The 14657-nt window shown below is 33.0% G+C and overlaps 1 protein-coding gene across 1 annotated transcript in view; it reads right to left on the reverse strand.

Moving 5' to 3' along the window:
- The window catches only part of RBM41 (RNA binding motif protein 41), a 51851-nt gene that overhangs the window by 11266 nt on the left and 25928 nt on the right, over positions 1-14657 (reverse strand). Inside the window, exon 5 of the mRNA XM_031675489.2 lies at positions 7609-8012. Coding sequence (XP_031531349.1) covers positions 7609-8012 — 404 coding nt within the window. The remainder of the gene's footprint in view (positions 1-7608; positions 8013-14657) is intronic.

A 14657-nucleotide genomic window follows, 5' to 3' on the forward strand; every position in this document is an offset into this window, starting at 1 on the left:
ATTTCTTGGTGACAAGTGATGATGAGCTCGTTTCCATATGCTTATTGACATGTATATAACTTCTTTGGTGAGGTGTCTGTTCTTTTGCCCATTTCTTAATTGGGTAGTTTGTTTTACTACTGTTGAGTGTTAGGAGTTCTTATGGATACAAGTACTTTATTATACATGTTTTGCACAAATTTTCTGTGGATTGTCTTTTGATTCTTATAAAAACATCTTTCACATGGGGGTGGGGTATAGCTCAAGTGGTAGAGTGCATGCTTAGCATGCATGAGGTCTTGGGTTCAATTCTCAGCACCTCCATTAAAATGAATAAATAAAGAAACCTAGTTACCCTCCCCAAACCAAAAAAAAAAAGCATCTTTCATATAGCGGAAGTCTATAATTTTAAGAAAGTCTGATTTATCAATTTTTTTCTCTCATAAATCATGCTTTTGGTGTTGTATGTATGTTGCTGTATGTACATCACCAAACAGAAGTTCACTTAGATTTTCTCCTGTTTTCTTCTAAAAGTTTTATAGTATAGTTTTACATTTAGATTTATAATCCATTTTGAGTTAATTACTTTGAAGAATGTACGATCTGTATCTAGATTAATTTTTTTGCATATGGATATCCAGGGGTTCCAGCACAATTTGTTGAAAGACTGTCTTTTCTCCATTGAATTCCCTTTACTCCCTTATCAAAGGTCAGTTCACTATATTTGTATGAGTCTATTTCTGGAGTCTTTATTCTACTCAATGTTTTTTTTTAAACCAGAGCCAAACCACTTGATTATAATTAGTCTTAAAGTTGGGTAATATCAGTCCTCCAACTATGTTCTTCTTCTTCTTCAGTATTGTGTTGAATATTCTGGATCATTTGTCTTTCCATATAAACTTGGAATTCGTTTGTCTATATCCACAAAGTAACTTGCTGGGATTTCGTTGGGACTGTGTGGAATCTACATATCAATTTGGGAAAAATTGATATCTTAACAATATTAAGTCTTACAATCCATGAACACAGGCTATCTCTGCATTTATTTATATCTTCTTTAATATTTCAGCAGTGTTTTATATTTTTCTGCATATAGATCCTGTACATATTTTGTTAGATTTGTACCTAAGTATTTCACTATTTTGTGGTGCTATTATAATGAGTGTTGTGGTTTTCATTTCAATTGTTCATTTCTTGGTATATAGGAAAGCAATTGAGTTTTATATATAAATCTTATATCCTCCAACCTTGCTATACTCATTAGTTCCAGGAGTTGTTTCATGTTATTGTTGATTGTTTGGAATTTTCTACATAGATATACATGTCACCTTTGAACAAAGACAGTTTTATTTTTTCTTTCCCAATCTGTGTGCTTTTTGCTTCCTTTTCTTGTCTTATTGCACTAGCTAGCATTTCCAGTACAATACTGAAAATAAGTGGGGAGAGGGGACATCCTTGCTGTGTTTCTGATCAGAGGGGAAAGCATCCAGTTTTTCATCATTAAGTATGATGTTGGCTGTAGGGTTCTGCAGATATTCTTTATTAAGTTCAGGATGTTCCCCTCTGTTTCTAGTTTGTTGAGAGTTTTTGTCATTAATGGGTGTTTGTATCTGGTTAAATGCTTTTTCTACATCAATTGAAATGATGATATGATTTTTCTTCTTTAGTCTGTTTATGTGATAGATTACATTAATTGATTTTCAGAAGTTCAATCAGACTTGGACACTTGGAACAAATTCCATTTGATTATGATATATAATTTTCTGATACATGTTAGACTTGATTTCTTAATATTTCAATTATTCAATCAAATATTTTGATCAAATATTTTCATTTTCCTAATACAGTAGCCCCCTCCTTATCTGCAGCTTCACTTTCTGTGGTTTCAGTTACCCAAGGTCAACTATGGTCTGAAAGTATTAAATGGAAAATTCCAGAAATAAACAATACATAAGTTTTAAATTGTACAATGTTCTGAGTAGCATGATGAAGTATTGTACTATCACACTCCATCCTGCTCTGTACCACCCAGGACATCCCTTTGTTCAGCATATTCATGCTGTATATGCTACCTGCTCCATTAGTAGACATCTTGGTTTCAGATCAACTGTTGCAGTATTGCAGAGCTTGTGTTCAAGTTTAAGTATTTTACTTAATAATTTCCACAAAGCACAAAAGCAGTGATGCTGGAAATTTGGATATTCTCTTACTGTGCCTAATTCATAAATTAAACTTTACCTTAGGTATGTATGTACAGGAAAAAACCCAAAGTATTTATAGGGTTTAGTATGATTCATAGTTTAAGGTATCCACTGGGGGTGTTGGAATGTATCCCCACTAAATAATGGAGGACTACTGTATTTAGGATTTTTGCATCTATGCTCATGAGAGATACTGGTCTGCAATCTTTACTGTAATGTGTTTATCTGGTTTTGGTATTAAGTTAAGGCTGGTCTTAAAGTAAGTCAGAAAGTGTTCCCTTTGCTTCTACTTTCTGGAAAAGATTGTAGAGAATGGGTATCATGTTATATTCCATTTCACCTCTCTTTTAGCATATCAATTATACTTCTTTTTATAGCTTTTAGTCATTGCCGTAGAGTTTGCAATATAGATTTACAATTAATCTAAGTCCACTCTCACATACTATACCACTTCACAGATAGTACAGATACCTTATAACAGTTATATACACCAAATACAATTCCTTCTTTCCATCACTTATAACATTCCTGCCATTCACTTCACTTATCCATATGCTCTGATTACCTACCACATTGCTGTTATTACTTTGAACAGTGATTGCTTAGATCACTTAAAATAATAAAAAATATTATTTTACCTTCATGTATTCCTTCTCCTATGCTCTTCCTTTTTTTTTTTAAATAGAGATCTGATTTTCTGACCTATATAATTTTTCTTCTCTTTGGAGAACTTAAAAAAGAATTCTTGCAAGGTAGGTTTACTGGCAACAAATTCCCTCAGTTTTTGCTTCTTTTGATGAAGTCTTAATTTTTCCTTAACTTTTGAAGGATTGTTTTTCCTGGATACAGATTTTCACGTGGGTATTTTTTCTTTCATCACTTTAAATATTTTACACCACTCTCTTCTTGCTTATGTGGTTTCTGATGAGAAATCCAATGTAATTATTATCAGTTCTTATCTTTGTTACGCTATTGGTAAAGTGTTTGGCTGTTTTCAAGATTTTCTCCTGGTCTTTGGTTTTCTGTGTTTGAACATGATAATGCTTAGGTGTTTTTTGTTTTGTTTTGGTATTTATCGTACTTGGTGTTCTTTGCTTGGAACCTGGATCTGTTGTCTGGTGTCTGTCATTAATTTTGAAAAATTCTCAGCCATTCTTATTCAATTATTTCTTCTGTTTCTTTCTTCTTCTGGTATTCCTAATAATGTGTACGTCATACCTTTTTAAATTGTCCAATAGTTCTTGGATATTCTGTTACACTTTTTTAGTCCCTTTTTTTGTCTTTACATTTCAGTTTGGGAAGTTTCTATTGACATATCTTCAAGCTTACTGATTCTTTCCTTTGCTGCATCCAGTCTACTGGTAAGTCTATCAAAGGCATCATTTCTGTTATAGTGTTTTTGATTTCTAGCATCTCCTTCTGGTTCTTTCTTAGTTTCTATCTGTTTACATTATCCATCTGTTCCTGCATATTGAATACTATTTCTAGTATACTCTTTAACATATTAATTATAGTTATTTTAAATTCCATATATACAATCATTTCAAAACCTGTTTTGTATCTGAGTTTGGTTCTGATGCTTGTCACCTCTTGAGACTGGTTTTTCTTTTAGCATGCCTTAACTTTTTTTTTTGTTGAAAACCAGACGTGATGTATAACATAATAGAAACTGAGGTAAATAAGCCATTAGTGTGAGGTTTTATGTTAATCTAGTCAAAGGCTGGGCTGTGTTTATGTTTATTCTAGTTGTAGGTATTAGAGGTTTTTAAAAATTTCCTCTAATATCCTTGTTTTTGTCTCCCATGTTTTCTTCGGGTTTCCCTAAAAACTTCTTAAATAGAATCTGAGCCTTGAAGGGCTTTCAGCTGTAATCCACAGTTACTATACTGAAGCCCTGTTCATGTGGTAGTAAGGTGTGGGGTATGGGGAAACATTCTGCAATCCTATAATTCTCAGTCTGTTAATATGTCTGTACCCCCAGCCTGTAACCTTCACAAGTGTTTCACAGCTTTTATTCTCTCTCTCTCTCTTAGATGAGACAGTAAGGCTAGAGGAGACTGGAGTTGGATAATTTCCATTCTCCCACACTAGAGAAGGCTTTGGTAAAGTTGTTTTACTTGCTGGATAGCTCTTTAGGTAGAAGCTCTGTATGTATTTCAAAATGATTACTTTTGCCTTCGCCATACCAAGAACAGGAGACTTTTTCTTGACTCTTCACATTGAGAACATAGTGGAGCTCCTGGAGGCATTGTGGCCATCACGAGTTTGCTACTCAAACACTACTCTATACTCTGCCTCCTGCAATTTGTCAAAGTTACTGCTTAAGTGTTCCTACCAGTTTACGGCTCCAGTGCTTTCTGCTCCTGATAAGCAGATTTGGGCTGTGATTCTCTATAATTGCCTGTCTCTCCAGACTTCAGGATTGCAGTTTGCTCTGTGACTTCCAATCTCTGATGGGTCCAAGAAAAGTCACTGATTTTTAGTTTGTTCAGCTGTTCTTCTTATTGTATGACAGAAGTGATGACTTCAAGCACTTTACATGTTGGCTGAAACCAGAAGTCTGCAACAAACTGTTTTCATTCAACATTATGTTTGTGAGTTTCACTCACATTGATACCTGTAGTTCTATTTCATTCATTTTCTCTTCTGTATAGTATTCTATGAATATATTATGCTTTATCCATTCTCCTGCTTATGAATATGCATGTTGTTTATAAACAATGCTGTAATGAACATCCTTATAACATCTCCTAATGTTCATGTGTAAGAGTTTCTCTAGGATAGATACCTAGAAGTGGGATTACTGACTTATAGTGTATGAGCATCTTCCATTTTACTAGATATGTCACAAAGTTCTAGTAGTTGTACTTTTTATATCCACCCAGTAGTATATTATAGTTTATTAAGAGTTCTTGTTGTTCCATATGTTCACCAATACTGGGCATTGTCAAGCCTTGAAATGTATGCCAACAGCCTGGGTATTAAATGATATCTCATTGTAGTTTCATTTTCCATTTCTTTGACTACTAATGAGACTTTATAAGTTAATTCGCCATTCATGTTTCCTCTCCTGTGAATTGCCTGTTCATACCTTCTGGCCATTTTTATTGGGTTATTTATGTTTTTCTTATAGATTGTAGGAAAATTTCCTTAAAATGACTCAAAAGGCACAAACCATCAAATAAGATGATTTAATTGCATTAAAATGAAAGACTTCTGCATATCAAAAGACATCAGAAACAATGTTAAAAATATAAGCCACCCACTGGGTGCAGCAAGGGTTTGTATCCAGAATCTAAAAATAAAATTTATAAATAATATGAAAAACTAAACAAGCAAATAATGGGCAAAGAAACAGAACAGGCAATTCACAGAAGGTTCCTGAAAGGCTAATAAATGTATGAATACATGCATAACTTCACTGGAAATCAGGAACTTGCAAATTAAAACAATGAGATACCTTTCAAACACATTAGACTGGTACAAATAAAAAGCAAAATACTACAAAGTCTGGCAAAGATGTGAAAGAGATTTCTGAAACTCTGCTTGCTCATGGAGGTGAAGATATACATACCCTATATCACAGTAATTCCACTCCTATGTATGTAATCTAAAACAGTGATTCTTAATAATGTCACTCTCAGACCAGCAGCATCACCAGCATCACCTGGCAACTTGTTGGAAGTACAAATTCTCAGGCCCTACTCTAGATATACTACTTAAAACATTCTGGGGGTGGAGCCCAGCAATCTGTGTTTTAACAAGCATTCCTGGTGATTCTGGTGCACACTAACATTTGAGAATCATTGCAATAGAGCAATATTTTTCCAGCTTTTTTGACTGAGATCTATAGGAAGAAATGCATTTTATATTCTGTCCCACACACATATCACACACACACATAAAACAAATCTTCAAGAAACAGTAATTATCCTTACTACTGTATGGAATGCACTTTGATATTTTCTATTCTATTTCATTTCTTTAAGAAGAATTGCTGGTTATGACCTACTAACAGTAATCTAAAGTTTGAAAAACTGTCCTAGAGAAACTCTTGTACATGTGCAACAGGAGATATGTACAATAATGTTTGCTGCAGAACTGTCTGTAATGATAAAAAATAAAAAGAAACAATCTTCAGGAGAATGGATAAATGAATTATAGTAAATATCTACAATAAATATTACTTAGTTCCTTACATCATTAGAAATAAATTCCAAAAACATGTATATTGAGTCAAAAAAGCAAGTTTCAGAAGGATATACAGAGTATAATATCATCTATATAGTTTAAAAATATGTAAAACTATATGTTGTTTATGAATATATTGATATATAGTAAATATATAAAAACATGCATGGGAATGATAAATAGCAAATTCAGTACAGTGGTTACCTCTGGAAAGGAGAAAGGGGAATAGGACTGGTGAGGGATATGGGAAAGTCTTCAGGTGTTTCTATAAGGCTTTATTATTTTTTTAAATTAAGCAAATATGGAAACTGTTAAGAACTGATAAATATGGCTGGCTGGGTACAAAGGTGCCTGCTGTATTTTTCTCTGTAAGTTTTTATAATTAGTAATATTTCATAACAAAAAATAAATAAAAATCAAGCTACCCTTGAACAGCAAGAATATATTAGAAATGCAATCACTCAAAGGAAACTGCTTTAATACCCTTCATTTGCAATGCCTTTTTAAAAATTCAGGGACAGCCAGACGCTAACATTATTTTTTTGGTTTTGTTTTTCAAATTAGACACAACCAAGTAGATGCTCCAGGGGCTTGTGTTGCTTCTTTGGGTGACATAATGAAATTTTCAATTCTGGATGTAATTATGTAAAAAATATCACATATATTGTGAATGTGAAGTAATGATCTGATCAACAAAACAAGGATTATTTACAATTTTACTTAGATATTTGCCAATTTCTCAAGGCTTAGAGGCCCTGTGCTTTCACTTTACTGCTTAGCTACCAGCAACATGTGTCATGTCATGTGAAAGCCAGGTGGAGCATTCTGAAGAGAAGACTCATGTGGTAACAGTAAACCTTACAACCAGGCACCATGGCTACCAGATATGGTGGTCCTAGGAATACGATTTGATTTACTACTAGCCTAGGAAATTATAGGTTACTTTTCCTTCAATGGAGGGTTTCTAGTAGGTATGGACTAGAATTTGATCAAGATTTCTTTAAAATTCTAAGGGTAGTTTAGGAACTTAGAAAACCACAAAGAATATCATAGGAAATATGCTACTTATATAGTCAGAGCTACTTATATAGCAGAGAATTCAAGGTCAAGGAAAAACACAATCACTGTGACTATATCATGATTCTTTGGTATAATCAAAGCTAATTTAAAAGTATTACTTTAGGTAGAGGAAAATAGAAATGAAAACAACCCATTTTTTTCTTGGTTTGGCCTATACCTTGTTTGGCTCCCCTGGATTATATGAAGAAAACATAGGAATTTTTCGGATCTCTTCCTCTGACAAACGATTTCTCTGGATCTCATCTTCTGGGACAAATTCTATTGGCTGCGTCAGCTTCTTAGGCCCAGTCCAACACTGCTCAGGTGAATTATCAATAACTTTTGCCACATGGAGACTGGGACCTTTACCCTGTGCTGCCTGTTTTCCCTTGTCCTGGAGTAATGACGGGTTCTCAGCTGTGCCACTATCTCCCACTGACGTAGCTGAGACCAGTGAGTGGGAAGCAAAGGGTTCACCTCTCATTAGTTGGAACTCTTCAAGACGTTTTTTCATTATCATCTCTTGGTAAAAACTTTCCAGGTTGTTCATGGGATCACCTTTGTTCTTCTTTTGGGGTTCATCTGGATCAAGACAAAGAGATAGGGAAGTTCTACAAAGCCTACCAATACAACTTTTGACAAATTAATAAAAATTAAATCTTGGATCTCAGATATAGAAACTCTGCTGAGACAGGTGTTTACAACCTGTGAAAAATGACAATAATATATAGCTATGTTATTACAGCACATTTTAGGCAAGGCTAGGACTATGATGAGGCAAGTGAGGAACCTGTGGTACAAAATTTAAGGAGGTGCTCACTCTCAGGGTCATGCAAGTACATGCACCTAAGTGATAAAGACATTTGAAAACTGTAACTAGTATGGCATTATCACACTTCACAAAATTAATGACAATTCCTTAGTATTATCTACAACTGAGTTCACATTCAAATGGCCCTGGTATTCTCAAAGATAAATATTTTTTCACTTGATTCAGGATCTAAACCGGCCATTGGTTTAAACCTCTTTTTTTTTTTAACAGTTCTCCTTCTTTCCAACGCCTCCAACCCATTGTCCCCCATCCCAATGATTTATTAGAGAAACCATATCATTTGTTCTATGAACAAATGGATTTGACTCGTTGTTCCTCATGATATTATTTAACTTGTTCCTCAATCCCCTCTATTTCTTACAAATTGGCAGGTAAATGTAGAGCTAGGCTATCATGTGGCCACTGGCCACATGAGCTGATTTAAATTAATTTTTAAATGCCAGTTCCTCAGTTAAACTAGGAAAGTGGTTAGTGGTACCATATTGGGCAGAATAGATAAAGACCACTTACACCATTGTAGAAAGTTGCATTGGACAGTGCTGATACAGAGGCTTGATCAGATTCGTATTTAGTATTTTTAGGCAAGAATCCTCCATATATAGGTGTATACTTCCTATTACATCATATTATAAGGCATATAATGTTTGGTGGTTCCATTTTTAGTGATGCTGAACTTGATCAGTGGATTAAGGTGGTATTAGTCTGATCCTGCCATTATGTCTTATTCACATTTCACCTAGTGGGCTTTACATTCATTGATGACCATTGCCTAAATCCATTAATTTATTAAGAACTGTAAAACAAAGCTTCCCTTATTCTATTATTTATTTTGTGCTTATTATTTCTTTTGTATTTATTATCTGGAATTCTATAATGGACTTACCATCATCAACTATTTGGTTTACCTATATACAGTTTATACAGGAAAGGCAGGATAAATGCTTGATTTTTTTAACCATTATTTATCACCTATGATCGTAATGAGTTGGTACTTTAACAGTGTCCAATGATTATTTTTAGTATAATTGTGAGACATGTATTTTCATATATTTGATGTGTTTCAATTAAATGTAGTCATTATTATTTTTATTGGTCAAATTATCCCACTGAGGATCAGTGAAAGTCCCCTCAAATTGGCTCCTGTATTGCTTAATAGTTTTCTGGCACAGCAAGACGTTTCAAGTTCATCTTGCATATTTCCTAACTTAAACCCGGAATATTTCTCTAAGGACTCATGGTTCCTGTTAGTGGGAAATAATGTTTAGAAACCATAATGTGTTGCTAGATGTGTTCACAAATGTTGAGTTGTTGCTTCTAGGGCTTTTCAGTGGACAAACCTAAGAAAATTTTTATGAGAAAAATGAATCATAAATTAACACTAGTATTTCCACTTCATATGTAAGATTATAAGATTTTTTTACTCAAACTCCTTTATTTTAAACTTATATCTCTTTTCACATATGCTTAAGATATTGGTTCCTAATGATATTAACAAAATTATTTATTAGCTTTTTCATACAATATATAGAATTTTTAAATGTCAATAACAATACTAATCTATCAAGAATAAAACTACTAAATATAGTTTTATATTTCTTTGCAGTTACTTTTGCCCTTAAAATATATTCCATTAGGAATATACAAATATTGTTTTAAAGTCACTTTAAATAATTGTTTTCACTGTACACTTATGTTACCAACTTTATTCATATTTAGGTTGATTCATTTCAGGCTGTTTATAAATTTTAGGGATTGATTTTTTTCCTTTTTGATTAATTTTTAAATCATACAAAACATTTACATGGGTCTAAAGTGTCAACTCTTGTATACAGTACCTTCATAGAAGTCTCACTTCCATCTCTATCCCATTCATTCCATTCCTTTCCTTCCCCATAAATAGTAATTTTTATTAGGTTTTGGCTTTATGGTTCCACTGTTTCTTTTTTGAAATATAAGCAAATAGGCACAAACACACATGTATAAAATTCATTACATCCATCTCCTACATAAATGGTAACTTACTATAAACACTGTTCTACAACTTACTTTTTTGCACTTTACAATATATCTTGGTGATAACTCCATATTAATGTATAGAGCTCTTCTCTTTCCTTCTTACAGCTGCATAGTACTCCATTGTGTGGATGTATAATAGTTTTTTCAACTACTCCCCTACTGATGCACCCTGGCATTGTTTCTAATCTTTTTTGCTATTGTGAATAATGACCTGACAAACAGCCTTGTGAATACAGGATTTTGTATTTTTCAAGTATATCTTTGAAATAGATTCCAAGAAGTGGCATTGCTGAGATAAAGGGCAAATGTGTATGTAATTTTTCTATATATTATTAAATTCCACTCTGTAGGAATTGTAATATTCCACATTTCCATCAGCAAGGTATAAGAATATTTATGAAAGGATTTCTTAAGAGTCAAAAGGCATTAGCCATTAAGGAATATATTGACAAATTCAACTACATTAAAATTAAAAGCTTCATCAAAAATATCATAAAGAGAAAAGTTTCAGAATTGGTAAAGATATTTGCTGTACAACTGATAAATAACATAATCATTAGGAAAATGGACAAAAGATTGAAAAAGTGCCTCACAGAAGAGGAAATACGTTGGCTAATAAATATATGCAAACATATACTCAGTATTAGAATGCAGGGAAATGCTAATTAAGAAGGGAATGCCATATTGGCAAAAAATATAAAAGAATACCAATACCACAGGTCAGTGAGACTGTAGAGCAAATGAAGTCCTCATATATTGCTGCCAAGAATGTGCAGCCACAAGACAAATCACTATTACATCTATTAATGCAAAAAACATGTTCATAACATGACCCATCAATTCCACTCCAACATATATACCCTAAAGAAATTTGGGCATGTGTGCACCAGGATACTATAATAAGAAAACTTAGATCAGTGCTATTTATAATAGACTGAAACTAGGAAAATATTAATGTCCATCTAAGAAAAATCAATTATAAAATTGTAGTAAGTTTATATAATGAAATACTATACTCCAATGAAAGTGAACAAATTTCAGCTATGTATGGCCAAGTAGGTGAATACACTAATGTATATACTCAAAAATATTTATTCAATGACTGTTATGATCCCAGGTACTATTCTAGGTTCTGGGGATACATCAATGAATGAAAGAAACATCCCTATCTATATAGAACTAAGTGAATTATATGGTATACTAGAAGGTTATCAGTGCTATTAAAAAGAAAAAAATACAGAAGCTAAAGGGTAATTGGGAGGGCTAGGAGGTGGTAGTAGTCCTGGTTGCAATTTTAATGTTGGTCCGGGTAGGTCTCACTGAGAAGGTGACATTTGAGAGAAGACTTACAGAAAGTGAGGTAATCTAACACCCTGATATTGGAGTGAGGGCCCCAAGGAGGCAGTATGTTTCAAAAAATTGTTAAAGTTTGAAATCATACAAAATATTTCTCTGACTGCATAGAATCATATTAGAGATCCACTACTGGAAGAAATCTGGGAAAATCCAAATATTTGGAAATTAAACAACACACTTCTAAATAATCCACAGGTCAAAGAACTTCCAAAGGAAATTTTAGAATAATTTGAACTAAATGAAAATGAAAGTATAACATAACATTTATGGATACAGATAAAACAATGCTCAGAGCTTTAAACACTTGTATCAGAAAAGAAGAATGGTTTCAAATCTATAACCTGAGCTTCCAACTTAGGAAACTAGAAAAAGAGCAAACAAAACACAAAGCGAGGAGAAGAAAGAAAATAATATAGATTAGGGAATAAATCAGTGCAATAGAAAACAGAAAAAATGGGGAAAATCAATAAAACCAAAAGCCAGTTCTTTGAAAAGGTTAACAAAATGGCAAACCCTTAGCTAGACCAACCAAGAAAATATGGGAGAAGACAAAAATGACTAAAATCAGGAATTAAAGAGGAGGCATCATTACTGACCCTATAGAAATGGAAACAATTAAAAGGGAATATTATATATAACTTTACGCCAACAAATTAGAAAGCTTAGATGAATGTACAAATTCATAGGAAGATATAGATTACCAAAGCAGTCTCAAGAAGAAAGAGAACAGACGAAAAACCTATAATAAGTAAAGAGACTGAATTAGGAACCAACACACTACCCACAAAGTCCAGGTCCAGATGGCTTCATTGCTGAATTCTATCAAATATTAAAGAGATAATATCCATCCTGCATAAACACTTTCAGAAAATAAAGGAGGGAATATTTTCCAACTTATTCTATGATGTCATTATTATACTGAAGCCAAAGCTAAAGAAAGGCATTACAAGCAAAGAAGACCACAGACCAATATCCCTTATGAACAGACATAAAAATCCTTAACAAAATATTAGCAAGACTAATCTAGCAACATATACAAATGATTATGATTATATACTTGTAAGTGGATTTATCCTAGGAATGAAAGATTGGTTTAACATCTAAAAATCAATTTATAAGGACATCATATTAACAGATTAAAACTTTAAACCACATGATCACTACAGTAGGTACAGAAAAAGCAGTAAACAAAATTCAACACCCATTAGTGACTTTTTAAAAATCCTCAAATAACTAGGAATAGGAGGGAACTTCCTCAACTTGCATGGGGTCAGGTGAATAATGACACCCCAAAGAGGTCTTACATCCTAACCCCTGGAATCTGTGAAAATGTTACATGGCAAAAAGGACTCAACAGATGTGATTAAGTTACTAATCATGCAGTGGACCCAATGTAATTACAAGGATCCTTATAAGAAGGAGGAAAAAGGGTTAGAGATAATCAGATAGAAGTAGAGGTTGGAGTAATGTGAGGAAGGGGCCATGAGCCAAGGAATGCAGATGGATTCCAGAAGCTGGAAAAGGCTCCCCTAGAGAACTTTAGAAGGCATGCAGCCCTATGGACATCTTGATTTTAGGACTTCTGACCTCTAGAACTTTGAGAGAAAAATTCCATCTTGCTTTAAGCAAATTAAATTCATGGTAATTAGTTACAGCATCCATAAGAAAGTAATATTCTGCTGAAGAGCATGCACAAAAATCCTAGAGCTAAAATCATAGTTAATGGTTAAAAACTGAATGTTTTCTCACTAAGATTGGGAACAAGGCAAAGATGTCTGCTCTCACACTTCAACATTGTACTGAAGGTTTTAAAGAATTCAAACAGGCAAAACAAAACAAAACAAAAACAAAAACAAGACATCCAGATGGAAAAGGAAGAAGTTAACTATCTTTATTTATAGGCAATATGATTTTCTATGTAGAAAATCGTAAGGCATGCATTGGAACTACTAGAACTAACAAGAGTTTAGTCACAGAATATAAAATGGCTATACAACTATATTTCTATATATTTACATGCAACAATCAGTAAATGAAATAAGAAAACAATTCTACTCACATCAAAATGAAATAAAATATTTAGAAATAAATAAAAGTATAATATACATGAAATGAAAATTACAAAACATTGCTGAAATAAATTGTAGAAAATCTAAATAAAGGAAGAGACATTTCATGCTCATGGTTTAGAATATTCAATATTATTAAAATGGCAATTTTCCCCAAATTTAATTACAGACTCAACACAATCCTATAAAATTCCAGCAGACTTTTTCTAGAAAAATTGACAAGCTGCTTCTAAAATTTACATGGAAATACAAAGGACCTAGGATAACAAAAGCAATTTTGAGAAAGAGAAACAAAGTTGGAAGAGTTACACTACCCGATTCCAAAACTTACTATAAAGGTAAAGAGATTCAGAGCATAAGTATAGGCATATATAAAGGCATATGTATATATAGGTATACAGTTCAATGGAACCAAAATAAGTGCCCAGAAATAAATACATCTATGGTCAACTGATTTTTCTACAAAGGTGGCAAGACAATTCAATGGAGAAAAAATAATCTTTACAATAAACAATGCTGGGACAACTGGATATCCATATAGAAAAATATGAACTTGGACCCTCTATCTCATACATAAAAATCAACTCAAAATGGATAACAGATCTAATTGTAAAGGCTAAAACTATAAATATTCTATAAGAACACATAGGAGAATACGTTTCTGTGAATTTGGCAAAGATTTCTTAGATACAACACCAAAAGCACAAGTCATAAAAGCACAAGTTGATAAATTGAACTTTATTAAAATTAAAAATATTTGTGCTTCAAAAGAAACCATTAAGAAAATTTAAAAATACAGACTGGAAGAAAACATCTGCAAATCATGTATCTTGTAAAGGACTTGTATTCAGAATATATAAAAAACTTACCATTCATTACTAAGAAAACAAACAAGCCAATCAAAAAATGGGTAAGAGACTTGAACGGACATTTCATCAAAAAAGACAAATGAAT

This window comes from Vicugna pacos, unplaced genomic scaffold (genome assembly GCF_048564905.1).
Source record: "Vicugna pacos unplaced genomic scaffold, VicPac4 scaffold_76, whole genome shotgun sequence".
Taxonomy (NCBI): domain Eukaryota; kingdom Metazoa; phylum Chordata; class Mammalia; order Artiodactyla; family Camelidae; genus Vicugna; species Vicugna pacos.